This window comes from Delphinus delphis, chromosome 15 (genome assembly GCF_949987515.2).
Source record: "Delphinus delphis chromosome 15, mDelDel1.2, whole genome shotgun sequence".
Classification (NCBI taxonomy): domain Eukaryota; kingdom Metazoa; phylum Chordata; class Mammalia; order Artiodactyla; family Delphinidae; genus Delphinus; species Delphinus delphis.
The window spans coordinates 79,671,294-79,695,777 of NC_082697.1; the positions used below are offsets into that span (position 1 = coordinate 79,671,294).

The window sequence follows — 24,484 nt, forward strand, 5'->3', positions numbered from 1 at the left end:
TCCACAGGGGAGAAACAGTTCAGCTTGGGGCCCATCTATCTCCCACCTCAGGCTTGTTGTCTTTTTTTTTTTTTTTAACAGCAGGGTGCTAGAGCATTAATTTACAATAAGAACAATAACTGTGGGGTGGAGGCTAGAGGTCAAGTGGGATTGCTTAGACTTAAAACAAACTTCTCCAATGAATTAACTGTGAGTTCACATCAGTTATTTCAGACTGGCAGCAAGGGAACTAGCAAGAAGGACAAACCAGTTCATCAAATTGGGCTCCCGGGGACTGGGAATGACATAAGATGGTGCTTTCAGGTGAGACTGCTTCCCTCCTCAGGGCTGCAAAACCACTGCGATTTTGTTGGCTGTGTAGGTCGCACCTGGGTCCTGAGCGAGGCCATCGCCCAGAGATGCCAGGTGCTGTCAATTCATCAGAAATAATGAGCAAGGCAGCTGTGGCTTCTAATCAGACGAGCCCTCCAGAGTGTCAGATGGAGGCCCATTAGCTGAGGCACCAAGCGGCAAAATTCTGCCTTTCCAAGCAAAACATCAGAAAGTGCTCGAGCCCCTCAGTGGTGTCGCTGGGCTCTAATGTCTCGCCTTTCCCCAGGCTGAAGTCGATCTTTTCTTGCTCCAGCGTGAGCCAGGGGCTGGTTCCAAGATTGGAACCTTTGGAAGCAGTAAACCCTGACACCTGGAGTGGAGTTGAAGAACTTTGTTTTTTAATCTAAGTTCCTTTGGCCCCCACCACTCCGCCTTCTATGGCCACTTCTTTCCTGGGCCACATCATTCATTCTCAGTTGCTTGGGAGCCCTCAAGGCCCGTGGGTGGCACAAATGCTAGCCTGTGAGACCTTAAAAAATAAGGTCTTTCTTGGTGGCACAGTGGCTAGGACTCTGTGCTCCCAATACAGGGGGCCCGGGTTCAATCCCTGGTCAGGGAACTAGATCCCACATGCATGCCGCAACTAAAAGTTCACATGCCACAACTAAGGAACCTGCCTGCTGCAACTAAGACCCAGTGCAACCAAATAAATAAATATTTTTAAAAAAGGGCTTCCCTGGTGGCACAGTGGTTGAGAGTCCGTCTGCCGATGCAGGGGACACGGGTTCGTGCCCCGGTCTGGGAAGATCCCACATGCCACGGAGCGACTGGGCCCGTGAGCCATGGCCGCTGAGCCTGCGCGTCCAGAGCCTGTGCTCCGCGGCGGGAGAGGCCACAGCAGTGAGAGGCCCGCGTACCGCAAAAAAAAAAAAAAAAAGGGTTCTCAGCACAAGAAAAATTTTTTTAAAAAGTCTTCCCTTCTGGGCAGACGATTTAGTACAGAGCCTCCACCTGGAATGTTTCAGCTCCCACAAGGCATACCTAACCTACTCTACTGTGTGTATGTGTTGGGGGGCATTCTCATATTTTTGTGATAGAAAAAATCAGCATGAATGCATACTAAATAAAATAAAAATCCTCAGCTCATCCCTTACCTTCTTGGAGCATCTTAGGTTTCCTCTCAGAAAATATCTATGCCTCCAAGCCTGTGTGTGCATTTAAAACACACAAACGTACCCCAGTGTTCACTGTAGCACTATTTACAATAGCCAGGACATGGACGCAACCTAAATGTCCATTGATTGAGGAACGGATAAAGAAGATGTGGTACATATACACAACGGAATATTACTGAGCCATAAAAAAGAATGAAATAATGCCATTTGCAGCAACATGGATGGACCTAGAGATTGTCATACTGAGTGAAGTAAGTCAAAAACAAATATCATACGATATCTCTTACATGTGGAATCTAAAAAAATGGTACAAATGGACTTATTTACAAAACACAGAGTCACAGACGTAGAAAACAAACTTATGGTTACCAAGGGGGAAGTGGGGGGAGGGATAAACTGGGAGATTGGGATTGGGAGAGTGGGATATATACACTACCATATATAAAATAGATAACTAATAAGGACCTACTGTATAGCACAGGGAACTCTACTCAATACTCGGTAATGATCTACATGGGAAAAGAATCTAAAAAAAGTGGATATATGTATATATATATAACTGATTCACTTTGCTGTACACCTGAAACTAACACAACATTGTAAATCAACTGTAGTCCAATAAAAATTAAAATGCGCGCACACACACACACACACACACACACACACACACACACAAGTGCCCATTCTACTCTAACTCTCTGCTCTGAAAGTTCCTTTTTTAACAATAGATCTTGGCTACCAGTTCCATCAGCACCTGTGAGTCTTCCTCATTCTTTCTACCTAGTGTTCCAGGGTTATTTAACCAGCCCCATTCTATGTGTATTGGCTTAAAGTTCAGTTTGCAAGTGGCCAATCCAGTTTCCCTCATTTCCAGCTAACCGAGGGACATCCTGCTGCAGCCTCAGAGCACAGCACACTCACTGTCTCCTGCCTAAAACTTCAAAGTCCCTGTCCCCCGTTCTCCCTCTCGCTGTTGTCCTATTTCGCTTCTTTTCACGACCGGAACTCTTTACTTTTCCCCAAATAAAAATAGTCTTTCTTTTTAGGTTACAAAAATGGAAACTATTCATTGGGACACAGTGAAATGCTACAGGAAAAGTACAAAGAAAGTGACTATCACCTGCTCCCCCCGCCCTTTGGGCGTCTTCCCAAGCACACACGGCCACGGGCATCCTTACGTAAGTGGCATCATTCCACACGTGTGGATTTATCCTCTGCCACCCTCTTCAATCTCCTCCTCCCATGTGTGGAACACAAAGATTGCTCTTGGAACAGCTGCCTATGCTTCCAGACTGCATTCCTAACCTCCATGGCCTCAGCTCCCGCCTCTCAATGGAAGCCACTGTGCGGTCACCAATGGCCTTCCTGTCCCTAAGTCAGAAGTTTGGGACCTTTCTGGACATCAGCCGGTTGACTGAAAAATGAGGGAACCCAAGACTGGGAGGCAGGAGCCCTGGGTTCTGGGATGGGCTCCCCACCAGGGGACCAGCTGGTTGGGCCTCTCAGAGTGTCTGTCACCACTGAGCTCCCCCTTCGTGGAACCCTCCCCTTGGTTCTCTGCCATCATGTTCACCTGGTGTCCCCCAGTCCAGCCTGTTCCACAGACACTTCTGCTTCTCATCTGTCCTTCAAAAGTCAGCATTCCTCAGCCCCGGACTGACCTTTGCGCCTCTTCTGCGGTCTTCCCAGGTGATCTCAATTTCATCGCCTGTGACTCCAAAATCCCCATCTCTAGCCCAGATCTCTCCAGAGCCTCATACCTGGCTGTTCGACCCCTCCCTCTACCTCATACTCTGTGTGAGGTTGACTGACTGACCTCCCCACTTTTCTAGCATGCTCTACCTAATGGGAGGACGCTCCCATGCACCCAGTCTTCCAGACCGTGTCCTACTTCCTGTCCCTGTGGAACTTCGCCTCAGCCTTCCCCCTGGCCTCCCACACTGGTTCTCAACCTTGAGCCCCTGAGACTTCCCCAGAGCTCCAACAGTCTGCGTTTAGAGGTCCTCCCCTCTCTAGAGCCTAGGTTCCAGAACCTTCCCAGCCAGCCTCTCACCATTGTTCTACCCATTTGAGTGTCTACGTGTATGTGCAGTGGGGTTTTGGACAAACACTCCAGTGTTTCACTGAGGAAAAAGGAAACGCTTAAAATATCTTTTGGGTGTTGAAAGGCTTTTCTAATGCTTCAGACCATTTCATCTGCATCCCCACCTTTCCTGCAGTGAGGCCAGCCATATGGGGGTGCTCAAGTCTGGAGTCAGACACTACCTCGATATAAAAACCAGCTCTCAGGGATTCCCTGGTGGTCCAGTGGTTAAGAATCCGCCTGCCAACGCAGGGAACACGGGTTCGAGCCCTGGTCCGGGAAGATCCCACATGCTGCAGAGCAACTAAGCCCGTGTGCAACAACTACTGAGCCTGCGCTCTAGAGTCCATGAGCCACAACTACTGAGCCTTCGTGCCACAACGACTGAAGCCTGCGCACCTAGAGCCCGTGCTCTGCAACAAGAGAAGCCACCGCAATGAGAAGCCTGCACACCGCAGTGAAGAGTAGCCCCCGCTCGCCGCAACTAGAGAAAGCCCGCGCGCAGCAACGAAGACCCAACGCAGCCAAAAATAAATAAATAAATTTATTTAAAAAAAAAGACCAGCTCTCAGCTGTCAACTATGTGACCTTGGACACATTGCTTAAGCTCTGTGTCCTCATTTAAGCCTCAGTGTCCTCATCTTTTTATTTTTATTTTATTTATTTATTTATTTTGGCTGTGCTGCATGGCATGTGGGATCTTAGTTCCCGGACCAGGGATCGAACCCGGGCCCCCTGCAGTGAAAGCTCAGTCTTAACCACTGAACTTCCAGGGAAGTCCTCAGTGTCCTCATCTTTAAAATGGGAGTAATGAGGGAAGCACCTACTAGGTGATTTAGACATGTTGTTAATGATTATGGCTGAGAAAACTGAGGCTCTGAGAGGGGAAGGGAAGTGGTCCCATCCTAATCTGTAGCCGCGGCAGGCATCTAGTATAAATCACAGGTAAAACGCTACCCTTCGTTTCTCAATGGAGAGCTGGCTCTGGGCATAATTAGAAGAACCTGACTTTGATGCCGCCCCAGTCTCAAAGCCTATGTCCTCTAAGTCACCTCTGCGTGGTATGGGGAGCTGACCGAGCTCTTGTACCCAGCCTAGGGTACAAGAAACTGGGCCCGCTGCAGTTCCTTCTCTTCCTTCACTAGCTTTTGGTGGGTTACTCCCCCTCTCTCCTCCTCTATAAAATGAAGCGTTTGAACTGAATGTTGGGGGAGGGCTCTTTCCCCATCTCCAGCAATCTGAATCTTCCTCAAATCCCTGATAAAGTATGAGTGACATTAGATTATATAAGGATATTCAACTAGAGTTCAAGATTCAGAGGACTCTGAATCCCCTGGAACTGTATGCAAAATGTATGTGTATACCCAGGTGTGAACACATCTGAGCATTTTTCTGGGAATAGCTTTCTTTAGCTTTCTACAGGAGGTCTATGATCCCAAAAGATTAGTCACCAGTCTGGTTTAGGCCTCATCACCTTCGACCTGAACAACAACCTCCAGACTGGTCTCCCCACTCCTTTCTCTATCCTCCACCCACCGCAAGGGTATCCTTCTAAAATGCAATGCCTACTCTCATTCCCCTGCTTAATCTTCAATTGACTCCAGTGGCCTAAATTTCTTGCATGACATATAGAGTCCATCATAATCTTACCCAGACATTTCCCCATATCCTGCCACACCCTAATCCATTTTCTCTGTCCTCACCCCATCCATGTACCCTCTGCCTTGGCCACATAGAACATTTCCCTGCTTCCTGAATGCGTCAGGCACTTTCACATCTCTCATCCTTTGCAAGGGATTCCCTGTATTCCATCTGGCAAACCCCTATACAGGCTTCAGAATCCAATTCAGATGTCACCTCCTTTGCGATGTCTTCCTGACCTCCCCCCCACCCCGCATTAGGCACCCCCTTCTATGCTCTCACTCCTTTATCACATTTATCCTACTAGATTGTAGGTGTGTGTTTTTTTTAATTTAATTTTTTATTATCTATCTATCTATCATCTATCTATCTATCTATGGCTGCGTTGGGTCTTCGTTGCTGCACGCGGGCTTTCTCTAGTTGCGGTGAGCGGGGGCTACTCTTCATTGTGGTGCGCGGGCTTCTCATTGCGGTGGCTTCTTTTGTTGTGGAGCATGGGCTCTAGGCGTGCAGGCTTCAGTAGTTGTGGCACGCAGGCTCAGTAGCTGTGGCTCCCGGCCTCTGGAGCACAGGCTTAGTAGTTGTAGCAACGGCTTAGTTGCTCCGTGGCATGTGGGATCTTCCTGCACCAGGACTCGTACCCGTGTCCCCTACATTGGCAGGCGAATTCTTAACCACTGCGCCATCAGGGGAGTCCTGTAGTTGTATGTTTAAGTGTCTGTCTCCCCAGCTAGACACGAAACTCTCTTGGGATACATACCCGCTAAACAGGTGAACGTCGAGTTCGGCCCCGCCCCCCCGCTGTTCCACTGGAACTACGTTTCCCAGAAGGCCCAGCGTCCTGGGCATGCGCACTGGGACGCAAGGAAGCGACGCTGTTTCACTCTGGCTGCCTCTTCGTTAGGCTGGGAGGCAGAGCTTGAGCCGTGCCCAGGCCCAGCGGGGGCTGCAGCCTGAGCTCGGCGGTGTCGTCCGCCTGCCCCCGCGCCCTCCTCAGCCTCGGTGAGAGGGGCGGACAGGCCACCTGCTCGTCGCCGGGGCTGGGGTCCCGGGGACGCCGGGGAGACCGAGCCGATCTGGGACCGGAAGGGGGCGGGCGTGGGCGTGAGGGAAGGTTGGGCCGGGCCGGAGAAGAGCCCCGGGGTGACGGGGGAGGGGGGGGATTGTGGGGACCGGCCTTCGGGTAGATGTCCCGGAGGAGGGAGCTGGGGGAATTGGGAGACGCTGGGAGCTTAGCACCGGACCTGGTGGGAGGGTGAACGCCGGGGTGGAAGCCGAAGGGCTAGCAGGGGGAGGGGCGCAGACCCAGAGTTTGGTCCGTCTGTGGGAGTGTACCCTTTCTCACCGGACTTGGAGGAGGCGGTGGTGATAATGCCACCGGCTGCCCTAGTTAGCGTTTGGGTTCTGCTGGGGTCTGCCTCCCGGTGGACGGCTCACTGGAGCCAGGGGCTGTACTTTAGGGGAGTTTGCCTCCTTAGTCTAACTCCTAACTCGCCCCGTGTAGGGTCTGACTTCCAGGAAGTGCCTATTTCCTGGGACCCTGGGTCACTTTCTTGGGGAGGGCATAAGGTATATGCTGTGGAAAGGATTTAGGACGCTTTTTTTTCCCCCCTGAAACTACCCTTTCTCAGCCAGCTGCTGTCCCCCACACTGGTTCCTCTTCTTTAAGTGCCAAAAGCAGTGGAAATAGTTTGTGCAGAGATGCTTGGACCCTTAAGAAACTCAAAATATTTCTGCATGCTATCCTAGCTCCTGTAGAGTTGTAGAAGGTGGTCTTTCGGGTAACCAAAATCAGGCTTTACTTAAACCATCAGTATGACTATAACTAGGCTTCTTGTTCATTTGCCATGTGACCTTGGCCAAATTTTTTCCGTCTCTGGTGTGTTGATTCCCTGGATACCTACACTGCAGATCGGCTTTCGAAGTCCTTTCAGGCCTTTCTGTGGAAGGGCTTAGTGTGTGTTTGTTTGTTTTGTGGGGTGGTTGTTGTTGTTGTTGTTTTTAGCCATCCCCTTGGTTATTGAGTGGGCGGAGGGAGACTACTGTACCTTCTGCTCTGCCCAGGCTGTTGGAAAATGAATCTGGTGGTTTCCAGTCCCCAGCCACAGCACACAGACTGGACATCTGTGAATTCGTTTTCACTAACTCCTGTTTCTCAATTTAAAACCTGATCATCTTCTTCCTTGTTGGCAAAGGTGCCTTGGAATTTGTGTTGCTGAGTCAGCAAGCCTTTCAGATTTGCCCGGTTTTTGTTGTTTGAATTTTATATCAAGATGGGAACTCAAACAAGTCATTCCTCCTAAGGATCTGGTATCTCCACCAAGAAGGCACGGTTTGTGCCAGCTCTCCAGAGAGAAAAGGTGAGAGCCCTGGGGACTTTACATTGCTGCCTTCCCAATCTGGTTTTCAGTAGAGAAAGTGGGCACTGGGGAGGGTGGAACTTGAGGTCCCCAGGATGAAAGTGAGCCCTGGGAGTTGATTGTTGATTGCCAGCTGTCTCAGATAAATTCACGTGGCTTCCTGCCAGCAGCTTCTCCTGTTTAACCAGTCTTAGAAGATGCTTTCCGCCTTCAGACGCGCTTTATGGGATGAAGGACACGAGTCACGGTTTCTGCATTTGAACTGGAAATTTTAGTTTCTTTTGTTACTTGAACCTTTACTGGGTGCCTCCTTTTTGTCCAGCCCCATGCCCAGTGCTGGGGTTACAGTGACCAGGAGCAAAAGTTCTGTCTTCCAGGAGCTCATTGTTTGGTGGAAAAGATAAACAAACCATAGACAGTGACAAGGTGTTGTCAGTGTGATACATGTTGAGGAGTGGATAATCACAGCGCGGAGCCCAGCCCACCCTTGCCCAGGAGGGCAGGTCCAGAAGCCTCCAGAAGATGATAGCTAAGGTTGTGAAGAAGGAGTAGGTCCCAGGAAGTAGGGGAGCCTGGCAGAGGAGTCAGTGTACGCAAAGTCGTGAAGAAACCTGGCATATCTGGGTCACTGTAAGCAGCTCAGTGTGGCTGAAGCGACAGCGTGTGGATGCGGGGCCGAGAAGCCTGGAAAGGTAGGCAGGGGGCTGAGCGGGGGCTTTTAGGGGTCATGCCAAGGCTCAGGGGAACAGAAGGATTTTAGTAGAATTCCAGGAAGGGCATTTTTTTTTTTTTTTTTTGCCGTGCCGCGCGGCTTGTGGGATCTTAGTTCCCCGAACAGGGATCGAACCTGAGCCCCCTGCGTTGGAAGCTCAGAGTCTTAACCACTGGACCACCAGGGAAGTCCTAGGATGGGCATTTCATGAGCCATGGCTAGAAATGAGCCAGATGAGCTCCCTGGCTAGAAAGCGTGGAATGGATTCGATTGTTCTCTTCGTGACTGTTTCCGTACACCACTGCCAGCTTCTGGTAGGGGGAGGTAGACAGGGGAGTTTGCCCTCTGGCTGCTCCGGGTCTTGTGAAAGAGAGAGAACTGTAGAGGACAGACAGAATGCCGTGGAAGTTGGTAAGAGGGGATTTTTCTTTCAAGTGGGCACATCCCAGCATCCTGGAGGTGTTTAAATGGGGCCTTGAAAGTGTGGGTCAGCTGAGGATGGGTGGCCAAGTGGGTGGGATTCCGGGTAAAGTCGAGGCACGGAGTTGGGGAAACTGGCGGTATGTGGGGTAGCAGCTCATCACTTACACTTTTTAGGAGGGGTCGGGGAGGGGAAGGTATAGATGGAAGAGGATACTGAAGAGAGATGCTCTGGCAGCTACTGTTGATAGGAAGGGACCAGACTGTGATGGGCGTTCAGCATCAGCCGGAACGTGAACATTATTTCTAGAGCTCTAGGGGAGGTGCGGAAGAGAGAGGGTCAGAACTGCATCGGGAAGCTCAACCTCGCACCTGTCTCTAGGGTGGACGAGGAGAGACAGGAGTTGGAGAAGCCAGTTGGCAGAGAGTGCTTGTCAAGGTGAGAGGCAGAAAGGTCCCAACCAGATGCTAGCAGTGGGGTCTGAGGAGGCGAGGAGAGGGCAAGCCAGGGCAGCCGCTGGGCTGGGGGAGAAGGCGGAGGAGGGCCAGTGCAGAGCCAGGGAATCCAGGAGGAGAGGGGCGTCAGCAAGGAAGGTGGGTTTGGCTTCAGACCTGTTGAAGGTACCGAAGAGGCCGTCAGGAATGGGGCCACGGGCGAGGGAGGAGCATCCCTCATTCATTGCACACACGCTTAGGAAGTTGTGTGCCCGGGCTTGTGCTTGGCACTTGGAGTACAGAGAATTAAACAGTCCCTTCTGTGTGTTTGTTTTAATTTTCACCGCAGGTAAACGGAGAACTAGATTAATAAACACTGATCACCGTTCACGCCCAGCTTGCTTTCACTTGTTTCCGAAGTTATTTTTAATGTGTTGTAAGTTCCTGCATTTCAGCCATCCACAACAAAAGCCAGGATCTTGAAACAAAATACACATCCAATCATTTGATCTTTCCTCTCATTCCCATCCTGAGATAACCATTATCCCTCACTTTCATTTTTATGTAGTTTTACGGTACCTGTGTATTCCTAAGGCACTTAAAAAAATATCGCTACAGTTTGTCCATAGTATTGCATGTCATCTGGTTCATTTGTCTTGAATATTGAATAATATTCCATGGTGTGGGCAAATCACAGTTTATGCGTCTTATCTTCCGTTGATGGGTACCTGCTCGTTTCCAGTTTTGCTGTCACGCGTGGACTGCTCTGAACATTTCCGTACACGTTTCCTGTTGCACACATGCAAGAGGTTTTCTTGGGTATGAGCTGAGGGGTGGTATTTTGCTGGGTCATAGGGTGAATAAATGTCCAACTTTCGTAGTTGTTACTAGACTTCTTCTGAAGTGATTGTACGAGTTTTCACTCCACCAGCAGCAGAACGTAGGCCTTCCACTTGCTCCACACTCTTGCCAACACTTGGTATAGGCTGACTTTTTTTTATTTCTGCCAATGGAATGGGTATAAAATGGGATCTTTGGGATCTTGATTTCTGTGTCCCTGAGTCCTGATGTCGAACATCTCTTCATAAGTTTATTGGCATGTGTGTTTCCTATAAATTATATGTTCACTTTTTTGCAATTTTTCTGTGGGGTTCCTGGCGCTTTAAAAAGAAAATTGACTGTAAGAGTTCTTTATATATCCTTGATTTTAATCCTTCGTGCTTATTGTGAATATCTTTTTCCAGCTTTTAACTTTCTGCTTTCTTTGAGGCATGTTTTGTTGAACAACCATTCTTAATTTTAACACAGTGAAATGTATCTCTTAATGTATAGTCAGCGTTCTGTGCCTTGTTTGAAAAATCTTTTCCTGACCATAATCCTTGCCTTTTAGGAGTCTGTGCCCTAGTGGAGGGGACAAGTAGATAATTGCACTCAGATGTCACATGGACATTGGTGGTTAGAAGAGGCCACTTCTCTGTGCAGGGCAGGAGTGGATGTAGGAAAGATTTCACTGGACAGAGAGTCTCAGGCTGGGAATTAAGAATTGAGTAAGTGGACAGGTGGGATGGGTACTCATGGTGGGGGGTGAGGGGCATGAAACAGCCTGGCCGGTTCTGGGCTCTCACTGGAGTTGCCGATGGCTGGAGCAGAGGGCTTAAGGGACTCAGGCAGGACATCTGAAGAAAGATCTGGATGCTCTGCGTGCATGGGATTATTGAAGCCATGGGAGCAGATGAGAGGGTCACAGGGGAGGGAGGAGAGAAGAGAGGTAGGCCAGGGCCCAGTTGCCTGATGCAAGGAAAGGGAAGCAGGTTGGGCTTCCCTGGGGGTGGCCCTTACCACATGTTGCCTGCCGTGCTGTTGGATGCTGTATTTCACCCTCAGGTGTTGGGCAAAGACTGACATGTCTACAGAGGGCAGGCATGTCATAGGGGAGGCTGGCCAGAGGCATAAGCACTCTCCCACTTTTCAATAGAGAAACGGGTTCAAAGAAGTATTTCTCAACTATAGTTCAGTGGGACCGCAGTGAGGTCAGCAAACCGTGGCTCATGGGCCAAATCCAGCCCACAGCCTCTTTTTTTTTTTTTTTTTTGTGGTACACGAGGCCTCTCACTGCTGTGGCCTCTCCTGTTATGGAGCACGGGCTCCGGACGCACAGGCCCAGCGGCCATGGCTCACAGGCCCACATGTGAGATGTTCCCGGACCGGGGCACGAACCTGCATCCCCTGCATCGGCAGGCAGACTCTCAACCACTGCGCCACCAGGGAAGCCCCACAGCCTTTTTTTGTTAGTAAAGTTTTATTGGGACACAACCACGCCGGTTAGTTTATGTGTGGCCTTTGGCTGTTTTCACACTACAGTGGTGGAGTTGTGTAGTTGCAACAGACACCCAGTGTCCTACAAAGCCTAAAATATGTACCTTCCGGGCCTTTATAGGAGAAGTTTGCCGGCTCTGCCCTGGAGAGTTGTGGTAACCTTGAGAGAAGTACGAGCCACCACAGTGGTGCAGCTCATCGTTGCTGGCTGCATAACGAATCTGGGTCAGGCCTGCAAATGTTGCCAGGTTTTCTGGTTTTCAAGAGAAGCTGGAAGTCTGGATTTTTTTTTTTTTAATGGTGGATATTCCAGTTTTTAAACATTGGCTCAATTTGTAAAAACTAAAAACTGTGTAGTAGGTCAAGCAGACACATCTGGCAGGCTGATTTGTCCACATCAGTTTATCCCTCTGCAAACTGATTTGGGTTTGCTTATACCTGTGGCTTCTCAGGCAAGTTGTTTATCTTTTGCCTCACTTTTCTCATCTATGAAATGGAGATGATACCCTTTGCTCAGGAATGTGAGGACTAAATGAGAACACTTATAAGATACTGAGCACGGTGCCTGGTACCTAGTAAGCTCTTGGTTGGTGGCCACTGGTGTGATTATGGCCACTGTGCCTGCTACTGCTTCCGCTGCTCCCCCATTCTGGCCCCAGGATAGGCTCTGACGACCTGTGGGTGGTCAGGTTGCTCCTGGCAAAGAAGGAGCAGCAGCCTCTTGGTGCTGGTGGAGGAGGTTGCCCACTGGGGAACTGTTGGTCACTGGGGCCTGCCTCCTGGCCACTGTGTGGCTTTCTGAGCCCCATTTGGAACGTTCTGCTCTGACCTGCCCCTGGAGGGCCCTAGTCAGGCACCAGCCAGGAGAGGAGTTATTTCCCTTCTAGCAGCCCCATGTGCAAGGGACAAATCATGTGTAGTTCCTTCCATCTCTCAGGAGCCTAGTCAGGCCTGGGTGGCACCAGCGTAAGCCATCTCTTTTCTAGACAAAAGCCTTACCTTGCAGCGCTCCCCTGTTGTAATAGTTTGGGCACCGGGATGGTGTGTTTTTTGCACTTCCTTGGAACTCAGGGGTGGGACATGGTGTCTCTTGGCAAGGAGGTGCCATGGTACTTTGACAGGCCTGTTAGTGAAACTCCACTGGGATGGGAGCAGCCGTCTGAAGTAATGATGGTAAGTAACAGTGGTGGGGTTTGTGTCATATTTACGATCTTTTGAAAGTGGTGGGCATTGTAGCGGTTTGTTTCTGAAAACAAAAGTAATAGTTTCCCACTTTAGAAAATGTGAAAAGTTCAGATATGTAAGGAAGTTGAACCAAAGGTCTCTAATAGTTTCTGCACTCCAAGGCAGTCCTTAGCATTTTGGTACCGTTTCTACTGCGTTTTCTCTCTGCTTCTCTTTTACCAAGTTAAAATAGTGCTGTGGGGAGTATCTTTATGTTGAAGTTTTTCTCTCATCTCCTTTGATAGATTTTTTAATGATCATGTCAAAGCAAGTGAACATTTTTAAACCTCTTGATACGTGTTACCAAACTGTTTTCTGGAAAGAGTTTATCCGTCCCAGAAGTGTGACATCTCAGGGTACTCTCGCCAGCACTGAGTACTGAAATTATTTTTACTGCTTTGACAGGCAAAAAAATAATAGGCCATTGTTTTAAATTTGTATTAAAAACAACATGTCTAGCAAAGTAGAACATTTCTTTGGTGTGTTTGTGTGCAGTATTCGACTTTCCCATCTCCGTGGGAAGGCTTTCTGACAGTGCCTGGGTGGCCGGCTGCCCTGTAACGAGTCTTTGAAGGTCATGCTCTGCTTACCGGTCATGCGCACCGTGTCAGCTGGTGGGGTGTGGAGTTGCAGGCCCATGCTTCTTGGAAAGCACCTGAAGGTGACGCAGCATGGAACTAGGGTTTGAAGTCCACCCGGTCTCACTGGTCTCCGATCCGTGCCCCTCAGAACGCCTCTGTCCCGCACAACAGCTTCCTGGACCTCTCAGGAAGTAGGAATGGAGGGCAGCCCTTGTGTCCATAAGAGCACCCCACTCTTCTGCGTTTTACATATCGATGGGCAGCGTACGGTCACATTTGGAAAAGGGTTCTGCTGCTTATGAGAGGCTGAAAAACCCATCCAACCGCCTGAGCAGTGGAGCCCAGGAAAGGGGCTGTGACTGTCCCAAGGTCACCGAGCATGGAGCCAAGGGTGAACTGCCCAACTCAGGCCTGGGCCAGGCCACTCTGTATTTCGGTGGGCTTTGCGGGGAGGAAACGGGTCCTCACATGTTGGCAAATTGACAGTCGCCCAGTCTGGGCACCAGTTTAAAAGCCGCGCTCGGGGCCTTCTTCCCGGAGGCCGCAACTGTAAGGGATCCGTTTGTGTGGTTCCCCTACCCGGAGGCCCACAGTCAGGCAGGATGAGTTTCACTCAGATTCCTGCGTCAGCTCAGGTCTTGTTCTAAAGCTTTTGTAAATCCCCTGGGAATAGAAAGACTCTTGGACACGTGCAACTTTTTTCCTTTGTGTGAAACCCCTCTCTGGTAGGGCAGTAGCGTCCCTCTGTGCCTCGGAGCCGTGGGGCTGTGCACAGGCGTTTGTGGCTAAATCTGACAAGAGAATGCAAGAGAAGGCAGGATGGTTTTTCTCGTGGTTAAAGTTGTTGATACATTTTTTTTTTTAATTTTTATTTATTTATTTATTTTGGCTGTGTTGGGTCTTCATTGCTGCGCGCGGGCTTTCTCTAGTTGTGGTGAGCGGGGGCTACTCTACGTTGTGGTGCGTGGGCTTCTCATTGTGGTAGCTTCTCATTGCGGAGCACGGGCTCTAGGCGCGAGGGCTTCAGTAGTTGTGGCACGCGGGCTCAGTAGTTGTGGCACGCGGGCTCTAGAGCGCAGGCTCAGTAGTCATGGCGCACAGGCTTAGTTGCTCTGCGGCATGTGGGATCTTCCTGGGCCAGGGCTCGAACCCGTGTCCCCTGCATTGGCAGGCGGATTCTTAACCACTGCGCCACCAGGGAACCCCTTGATACAGTTTTTTAAAAATAACTTCTGTTCGATCATAATAAGTAATATGATCATTGTAGAACATTTGCCAGTACAGAAGGAGGTAAAGAATAAATATCCCATAACTCCATCACTCCTAGGAAAATGTCAGAGTTGTTCCTTCCCACCTTTTACAAATTAGCTTATATTAGAACCTGGTGTCACAGACTGGCCGTCTGACCTTGAGTAAATTCTTAATTGCTTTTGGCTTTGGTTCTCATGTCTGTAAAATGGGGATAATCTTTACCTTCAAGGGCAGTTGAGGGTTGAGAGAGCTGGATGGCAAGAGCACCGGACAGAGTGCGTGCCACATAGTAGGTGCTCAGTAAATGGCACACCCACCCCCTTGAGAGCATATAGTGTATACGGTTACATATCCGGTATTTTTAACTTGTCAACAGCATTATCCTAGGTCTGAAAGCCTTTTAAAAACATTTTTCAAGGCTCGTATTCCATCATTGGGGTGTACCATAATTTATTTAAGAATTCCCTTATTCCATTATCATAAAGTGTTTAGGTTGCCCCCAGACTAAGGCTGTTTTTCCATGGCCAATTAGAATAATAATAATTTTCATAATTAAGAGCACCCTAAATAGCCCCATCATTAGGAGCCGAAACAAATTAGGTTTTTGAACTGCAGCTTGGGGATGACTGAGGCTGTAACAGAGAATGGGTGCATTGACACGGCCACTGCGTGTGCATGGTTGCTGCGTTCCAGGGGAACATCAGTGGGTGTTCTGGGCATCGCGCCAAGTGTGCCCCAGGCGCCTGGAGCAGAAGGTGCGCCTCTCTTTCGGCGCGTGTGTTTTAGACCCTCTGGGATATTAGGCATTTGACGAGCTGCAGCCCCAGCTTTGGGTCAGCCCCAGCTCTGCCCTCAGGGAGTTCCTGTTCAGGGGATGGTGAGAGGGGGGACAGATACTGAAACCAGTAAATGCAGTATGTTTGGATAAATGGAGAATGCAGTGAGGACGCACAGGAGGATGGGGTCAGCGCTTTCTGTTAAAGGTGTGGCTCAGAGCGGGGTGCCGTGGCTGAGTCTGGAAGGATGGGCACATTGCTGGGGGCTTAGGCGCAGAGAGGATGGAAGTCTGGACGTGGGCACCAGCAGGATCAATGTCTGGGAGGTGGGAAATGGCCCCGAATGTTCTGGCACTTGCTAGAATTTGATGCATGTGGACAAAAGGTGGAGGCCTTGGTATTAGTGGGGACAGTGGCCGGTCGTGGAGGGGCCGTGTGCTGTGTCTTTCTCATCTCTGGGTCTCTAGTACCCTGACAGAGCCTGGACCATCGTGTGCCTGCGGTCTGTAGGCCAAACACGTTCATGAAGAGCTTAGCTGAAGTTCTCGAGTGTAGTTCTCAGGCTGTTTGGCAGAGTTATCCGAGTTGGTTCATCTGGGGGTGTGTGGACATGCTGGAACATACCACGTGTGCTGGTACATGGGAGGCCCCTGCTGCCCGAGAGATGAGTGACGCCTGCCAGGAGGTGCCAGGGGGAAAGTCTGGGCTCAGGAGTAATTGGCCCTGAAACCAGTCCTGTGATTTGTACCTGGATGTGGGTCCAGAGACCTCTAGTTGCAGGCGCTGAGCTAATAAGCTCGCCAGCCATCTCGAGGGCATCCCGGGTCTAATCCTCCATGGCGGGATGTGTGCTACTGTTGGAGCGATTGGCAGCTCAGGGGTGGCCCTGGCCCCCCTATGTGTGCTCAGAGTTATTGCAGGCCTGACTCATCGCCCACGTTCTCAGGCCGGGTAGCTCAGTGCCGCCCTGGGCCGCCACTCCTCACCTAGACTTGAGGGGTGGGAGGTGCTGGGTTGGAGGGGAGCAGAGAAAGGGAGGGAGGCCAAGATTGGCTGATATCGGCTGTGTGCCTGGAGCTGTTCTGGGTGCTTTATACACACCTATCCATCTGAATCCCCTAGAAAAGCACTTAGAATAGAGGTTGATATGTCCACTTCCAAGCGAAATCGGGCTTGGAGGACTTAGGTACCTTCACCAGGTGACACAGTGAGTAGAGTGCAGTGAATATGCGGCGTGTGGACACCACAGCCTGTGCCTCTTCCCTGTCACGTGCTCCTCCAGCTCTGCCTTCCTTGTGGGGCAGGTGGTATCGGCCTTCTCACTGAAACCCTGCCGGAGTACAATCTCAGGGACAGCAGCGAAAGCCCAGGCAGGGTCCCAGCCTCATTAGTGGCCATGAAAGTGAGTCACCAAAACCACCGGGGCCTCAGTTTTCTCATCTGCAAAACAGGGACAAAATTCAGTGTCTGTACTTAAGGGGATTGTGTGGGAATCGGAGCAGATGATGTGACTGGGAACCCTGTTGGCGCCAGGGCCCTCTGTGGACGTAACAGCTGAGGGTGCTCACAGCTTGAGATGCAGGCTCCTCTCTCCCTTCCTCCCCTCCCCCCACCGCTTTCCCTTTTCTCCCTCCCCGCTCTCTAAGTAAGTGGGGTGCAGAGAGGCTGAGAGGCTAGAGAGGGCTTAAGCATCCCTAGGATTTTAACGTTTATTTAGGCGGAGCCCAAGGTAGAGCTCATGCTGAGCTTTCCTCGCTAAGAAAATGGGCATTAGAGCCAGTTGATCTGGGTTTGCACTCTGTGCTACCACTTACCAGTGTATGTGTGACCTTCAATAAGACCTTGACTTCTTTGTTTTCCTGTCCATAAAGTGGGAGAAATACCGCCTTGTCAGTCTGTTTGGCCCCGTTCCTCTCTCACCCTAGGAGCTTCCACCGACCCCCTTTCTTCTTCAAACAGCTGCAGGCACATAGAATCTTCATCTGCCTCCATTCAGTCGTGCTTTGAGCTAATCCACGTATAACACGTGCTGCATGACACGGCCTGTGCTGGGGCTGGCGAGGTGGCTGTGGACAAGGCCGACTCGCTGGGTGTCTGCCTTCTGAGGGGGCAGAAAGACAGGGACCGCCATATGTGTATGTGGGCATTAGAGTTCTGGTCGGGGCCGTGGAGGAGAAGTTCATGTGATGGATGGCCTGGGAAAGCCCTGAGTGATGCAGCTGGGCGGGAGTGACTGGGAGAAGAATGTCTTGGGAGATGGGTGTCAAGTCTTTGGAGCTGACCGCTGGTCAGCAAGGCCCAGGCCCAGGGAGTGGGGTGCAGAGAGGCCAGAGAGGGAGGGCTTCAGCACCCATAGGATGTTAATGTCTATCTAGGGTCTGCCCTCTGTGGTTAATGGTGCGGGAAACCAGGGCAGCCTGGACACCTGGACAGAGCTAGGACCCGCCCATGCTTAGAGTCGCAGCTCTGGCTCTCCTTGAGCCCCTGGTCCTTTCTGAGACATAGTTTTTTTTCATCTGTAGCATAGCAGGTGTTAATATGTGTCTCACAAACAAACCTGCTTTGGAAACCTGTGTGGCGTCCTCACAAAGGTATAAGGGGTCGTGCTGGCCTCAGTCCACAGAGGATTGGGGTGACTCGTGAAAATACATACAGTATAAGAGGACACGCTTCGCAGTTGGGCCAGGGGGAAACTACTGGCAAAAGGACAGAAGCAGGGCTGACGATTAGCACCCAGAATGCACCCACTGTGTCTTCCTGGACGTTTGCAGAGGTAAGGAGGCTGCTTGATTGGCTCCGAATTCTTCCTGGCTGCCTGAGCACAGAGGATTAGGTACTTGGTTCACGATGCCCTTAAGGTATTAGGGAAAAAAGTGACTGCGGAAAAGCACGATCCCCCCCACCCCCCGCACCGAGACTGACTCTGGCAGGGCCACCGTGTGCGTCGGTAACTGCGTGTCTGTCTTGTTTCAGGTCTCCTGGAAGCGCTGGGCAATGAACCTGAGACTGCAGCCCAGAGTGGTCTGAAGCCGGTGGGGAGAACAGAGGGCGTCCTGGGGAAGATGGCCATGGCCCCAAGCCCTTCCCTGGCTCAGGTGTACACCAGCCCGGTGGCAGTGGCCGTGTGGGAATGGCAGGACGGGCTGGGCACCTGGCACCCCTACAGTGCCACTGTTTGCAACTACATCGAGCAGCAGTTTGTCCAGCAGAAGGGCCAGCGCTTCGGGCTGGGGAGCCTGGCCCACAGCATCCCCTTAGGCCAGGCTGACCCCTCACTGGCTCCTTATATCATCGACCTCCCCAGCTGGACGCAGTTCCGCCAGGACACTGGTAAGGCACTTCCTGCCTCGAGTATGTGTCCAAGTGCCTGTTTCGGGCTGGGCGTCGTGCTAGGTGTTGGGGGTCACAGAATTGACTCTCAGTGTTATCCTGCCCCTGAAATGCACACGGTCAGAAGGCAGGTGGTGGGAGTGATAGCAGTGTGAGATGTTCCTTAGTGGTACGGGGTGCCTTGGGAACACAGTGCAGAGGCCGTTCCAGCCCCTTTCCCCCTTGTCTCCCAAACCAGAAATGCCTGCTTCCGCCCGCAGGGATTTGAGGGTCTCGCTGGCAGCAGGCAGGCAAGCAGGCCGGCTGGCATGGGGGTGGCACACCATGCTAGTTAAGAGGGCCTGGTGATGGGTTCCAGCTCCTGTATGATAGCTGTGTCACATGGGCAAGTTACTTCACTCTCCTGTGCACTCATGTTTCTTTCGTGTGTGTGTGTGTGTGTGTGTCTGTGTGTCTTTTGCTCAGTATTACTGAGAATGGGGCCACCAGCTTCTTCCCAGAGCTGTGCACTATCCCTGTAAATCAGTGGTTTTCAGCTGGGGGCAATGTTTGGAGACATTTTTGATGGTCAGGACTGTGGGGTGGGGTGCTACCAGCGTCTAGTGGGTAGAGGCCAGGGATGCTGCCAAACATCCTACAATGTACAGGACAGCCCCACAACAAAGAGTTATTAGCCCAGAATGTCACCAGTGCCGAGCCTGAAGACTCCTGCTCCAATCCCTGTAGCAGCCTCCTCGAGGGTGTGAGGACTCAGGCTTCCAGGCAGTGGATGCAGATAAAAGTCCCTGCCTTCATGATGTTTGCAGTCACTGAGAAACGCAGCGCACAAGATAAATGATTCGAGAACTGTGTATGAGTTAGGTAGCAATGAGTGATTATCAGGGAATGGATGTGTAAAGCGCAGGGAGAGGTCATTTTGAAGTTTGAGCTTGGGTGGCCTGGTCACCAGGAAGGGCTGGGGACAGATAAGGAGGGAGGGGCAGGTCGTTCAGGGCTTTTCCACCCCTTTAGGGACTTCGACTTTTCTTCTGAAAGGAGGAACCCTGGGAAGATTAGGGCAGAGGAGTGACGTAATCTGATTTGGGGGTTAAGAGTATCCCACTGGCTGCTGAGGTCGGGAGACCAGGTAGAAGGTAATCGCAGTGATCACCTTTTGACAAGTACTGTTGGAAGCATGGCCCAAATTGACTTTTTTCTTTCTCTCCTGAATTGGTTTTGTTTATTAATATAAGCTAACCACAGGTGTTTGCTAATAGTTGCTACCTGGGAAGTCCAGAGGAATCTAAGTACATCCATGTAAGAGAACTGTGTAACAGTTAATAAAGAGTTTTACAAAGTCTTAGAGACATAATAAATACTTATGGCATAATACATGAAAACAGGAAATTTTTCAGTATGATTGTCATACACCTAAACATACATGCCTAGGAGACTAGACGGGAAGGAATATGTTACAATATACGATATATGTCCTGTGCTTTCCTCTTGGTGGTTGGATTATGGATTATTTAATTTTCTTCAGACATTTTGTTTTCAGTTTTTTAAGTCAGGCTACATAGGTTTCATCCTTAGGACTATTTTGAGCCACAGCTGGTCTTTGACCTAAGCGTCCAGCATCCCTCACTCCTGCTGAGAAGCGCTAGTCCCTCTCTGCCACTTGGTCCCTTTGATCCACGGTTTCTTTGCATAGAGAGAGCTCTCTACCCTTCACCCCAAATTTGGAGAGAATAGTCAATGCCAGCCTTTAGGTCAGACAGCAGCATGACCATATATACACCGTGATCATGTTGTTTTATTTTGGTTGTAGGAAAAAAAGAATTTTTAAACTCCCTTTTCTTGGGAGGTGGTGAGTGGCTAGCAGGTGAACTTTATATGTGCAACGCTCCTTTTAAAACAGGCACCATGCGGGCTGTGCGGAGGCACCTGTTTCCCCAGCACTCGGCCCCGGGCCGGGGCATCGTCTGGGAGTGGCTGAGTGACGACGGCTCCTGGACGGCGTATGAAGCCAGTGTCTGCGACTACCTGGAGCAGCAGGTGGCCAGGGGCGCCCAGCTCGTGGACTTGGCTGCCCTGGGGTACAACTACACCGTCAACTGTGCCACCCACACGCAGACCAACAAGACTTCCAGCTTCTGCCGGAGCGTGCGGCGCCAGGCAGGGCCCCCGTACCCAGCGACCACTGTCATTGCCCCACCGGGCCACACGGGAGTGGCCTGCTCTTGCCATCAGTGCCTCGGCGGTGGCGCAGCCGGCCCCATGTCAGGCCGCTACCGCCACTCCATGACCAACCTTCCTGCCTACGCAGTCCCCCAGCCACCCCACAGGACCGCCGTTGTTTTGGGGGCCCACCAGGCCTTTTCTCCGTACAACAAGCCCTCACTCTCTGGGGCCAGGTCTGCGCCCAAGCTGAGTACCGCCAACCTCTGGGCTGGGGCGCTGCCCTCCCTGGGGAACCAGCCCCTCTACCGCTCCAGCCTCTCCCACGTGGGACCTCAGCACCAGCCCCCAGGACTGTCCGCTGCCGGCGCAGCCAGGTATCTTGTGTTACGCGGACGGTCGTTTTGTCCACCCGCATGCCTTGTTAGCGGGCTTGGGTTTCTGCTCTTCTTTAGCTGGGAGGACTCCCCCCAAATGCCCGCAGGCTCGGCACCTGCCTCCTCGGCTGTCCCTGCTGCGTCATCCCCTCTGCACGTGCCCCAGCGCTGCACGTGTCACGTGGTGCTGAGGTGCCACGCCGTGCACAGCCTTGTGTCCCGGGGAGCCTACATGATTTCTGGCACTTGAGTGCTGGTAGTTGCCCCATGGGTTAAAACCAGTGATCCTTTCATTGACCCAGCAGAATTGGGCTCTCTGAGCAGTTAAAGATTTTTTTGGCTGTGCCTGTGTGCCACATAGCTGGGGCCGGGTACCTGAGGACATTTCTCTGACTCCGTCTATGTGCCTGGCCCTGGAGTCACAGACATGGAAGGTTCAGCCCTCTCCCTGAGCCCACGGCCTCATCCAGGGAAGGCTGTGAGCCCAGCTTTGGTGCTTAAAAGTTGGTTGAGGAGAGAGCAAAGTGCTGAGCATGTTGGGGGTGGCAGCAGGTGACATAGGGCAGCTGCTGTGCTGGTGCAGTCCATGTCTCATAGGGCACGCTGAGATGGTGAAATGGGCCCCGTCCAGACCAGGTGGCGCTTTAAAGTGGGGAAACCCCTGAGTGGCCAGTGGTGGGTGCATCTGGGATGCTCAGAGACCTGTCAGTGATCAGGGGCCTCATCATCGATTATTATTGAGGGTCTGGGGACTGGAGAACATTTTGAGAACTCAGAGTGTTAGCCGGGATGGGGGCTGATTTCTGAGAGGGTGACCTGGGCGGGTGGTGACTGGATGTGTAGGCCTGTGGCCGCCCTGTTTCCCAGGGAGTCGGCCTCTCGGTGCCACGTCACTCACCCAAGCCCGCCCACCAGCCCACCTGACCACAGGGAGGGCTGAAGCGCCCCAGTGTGGCCGAGACCTCCTTGCCAGCTTCTAGTTAGGCTTCAGAGGACCTTCCAGCTTCGATAGGACAGTGACAGCTGGCACTCACCAAGCACATGTTATAGCCGGGCCCTGTTCAGCAGGCTGTGTGGGTGATTTCGTGAATCCTCCCAATGGCCATATGGTAGGGGGTGTCCCCAGCTTACAGGGGAGAACATTGAGGCTGACGAGGTTGGCAGCACAGCCAGGAAGTGGCAGAGCTGGGATCAAACCCAGGCCCCTTGTGGGGCATGTAGAGGTTTTTTTTTTGAAAAAAAATTGTTTTTAATAATTTTTTTTTTGTATTTTGGCCATGCAGCGTGGCATGTGGGATGGTTCCCCGACCAGGGATCAAACCCGGGCCTCTACAGTGAAAGTTCTAAATCCTGACCGCTAGGCCATCAGGGAACTCCCCATGTGGAGTTCTTGAAGCTGTCTAAAAGGCAGAGTGAGAGGAAGGCAGAGGGCGTCCTGAGGGGTGCGCGCAGAAGCCGCCAATACACGGAGGAGGGGATGGGCCCCCTGGGTCCGGGTGTCTTCCTACGTGTCCTCCAGGAGTTGGGGCACGTGGATCTGAGATCTCTCTGGGAATCGGGAGCACAGGGAGGTATGGCCTGGGCCTTCTCTGTGGGCTTGCACAGAGACATAAGCAAGCTGGGCTCCATGCCAACCCAGTCCCTCCCAGTGTTCTGTGAGGCCCCTCCCATTGCTCTGTGATGCCCCTCCCAGTGTTCTGTGAGGCCCCTCCCAGTGCTCTGTGAGGCCCCTCCCATTGCTCTGTGATGCCCCTCCCAGTGTTCTATGAGGCCCCTCCCAGTGCTCTGTGAGGCCCCTCCCAGTGCTCTGTGAGGCCCCTTCCAGTATGTGAGTCAGTCTCTTTTAGAGAAAAACATGTCATGTTTGCCAGCCCAGAAGGATTATCAGCAAGGTTGGAGCTGCTTTTATGACTAGGTCAGCTTTGCCTAGCCTCCTGGGGCTTATGTTCTTACAAATTAACTGGCAAGTTTCTAGATGGTTCTAGAGCTGGGATGCTGGGATTGAGCCAGGCGACTTCATGGGCTTTGTTGCTTTCTTTTGGTATGGGGCGCCCATCAGTCTCCCCTGATATTTCTCTGGTCTCCCCTCCCCAGCCTGAGGGCCCAAGAGGCTACTGAGGTGGGTCCCGTCAGTGCCATCCAGGCCAGTTACAGGATGGAAGGCTGCCGGGCCAGACGGCCTTACCTTTGCTGCTGAGTCGTGCGTGTTGCTGCTTACCCTGCTGCCCTACGTTGTAAACCAGGAGGGAGCTGGGCCAGCAGGCTCTGGCAGGTGAAACAGCCTCAAAGGGACCTGCCGCCTGAAGGGGGTGTTCACCTTGACCTCCTGCAGCTCTTCAGGAGCTGGGAGGGGTGACATTCACTCGCAGGGGCCAGTGTTCTCCTGTCTAATTTGTAGTGTGGTTCTCTGCAGTTAACCCTTCTCTAATGGCTGTTGTAGAGCCAGAGGGGGGTTAATAAATCCCTGACCTCTTAACCCAGCAGGGCCGGAAGGATTTGAAAACACCTGGCACCTTAGTCTTCTAGCGGCTGTGATATAGTTCTCAAAGCCAAGTGAATGGCAGCAGCATCAGGTGAAGGTTACCGCGTGTGTGGAGGAGAAAGTGTTTACTGGTAGCTGTTGGGAAGGACATGTGAGTCAGTGAAATCAAAATTTGTGGGACCCATGTGGTTTTTTTTTTTTGTAACCCACATAGTTTCAAATCACTTCTTGCTCAATCTGGGTAAAACCTTGGCTGACTGATTTGCCTGTTGCCCCAGGAGCCTTTCCGAGTAGGCAGTAATCCATGGAGAAGACACATGATTTGTCACTGAGCCGCTGGGTTTAAGTAAATTTCCTAGTAGCTGAAGTTTATCCCTTTAAGCACCAAAACTTGTGTTTCAGTGATGTTGGATGGAAGACTTTCCAAAATGTGTCACGCACAGATTCTGTAATAGAGGGTGTGCCGGCTGGTTTAGCATTCTGATGGCTCGGGTGGTGATTAGGGCCAGCCCTCTATTGCAGCTTTGGTGTGGCTAGGCCTCGGGGAGCTTAGTCCCTGCACTAACCCGGCCTAGGAAAACGGCTCTCAGTTTGCTTTCGTCAGCTCTGTTCTTGCTGCTGCTGTTCTCCCAGCCTCTGAAAGCACCCCATGCCCTCCCAGTATCGGCCAGGCTCTTCAGACTTGTGGGATTGGGGTCCTGGGTTCCAGTGGGTCCTTGCCCCTGACTCGCTGTAGGCCCTCGGCTGCACTCTGTTCTCTTTTCCTCTCTGAAGTTTACAGAATTGGGCGGGTCAGTTTCTGAAGTTTCCTTCTGCTCTGATAGGGCTGTGGATTTCAGGATTTGGTGAGGG

At 51.6% G+C, this 24,484-nt stretch overlaps 1 protein-coding gene across 4 annotated transcripts in view; it reads left to right on the forward strand.

Moving 5' to 3' along the window:
* Positions 1 to 6,081: 6,081 nt before the first annotated feature.
* The window catches only part of DTX2 (deltex E3 ubiquitin ligase 2), a 33,785-nt gene continuing 15,382 nt past the window's right edge, over positions 6,082 to 24,484 (forward strand). For 2 of the 4 annotated variants that reach the window (XM_060032284.1, XM_060032281.2), the window contains exons 1-3: positions 7,517 to 7,571; positions 18,260 to 18,616; positions 20,514 to 21,150. In XM_060032284.1, the coding sequence (XP_059888267.1) occupies positions 18,349 to 18,616; positions 20,514 to 21,150 (905 nt within the window). In that variant the 5' untranslated portion in view covers positions 7,517 to 7,571; positions 18,260 to 18,348. Of the gene's footprint in view, positions 6,214 to 7,516; positions 7,572 to 17,975; positions 18,060 to 18,259; positions 18,617 to 20,513; positions 21,151 to 24,484 lie in introns of those variants that run through there. The other 2 variants (XM_060032280.1, XM_060032282.1) reach the window with 2 other exon arrangements.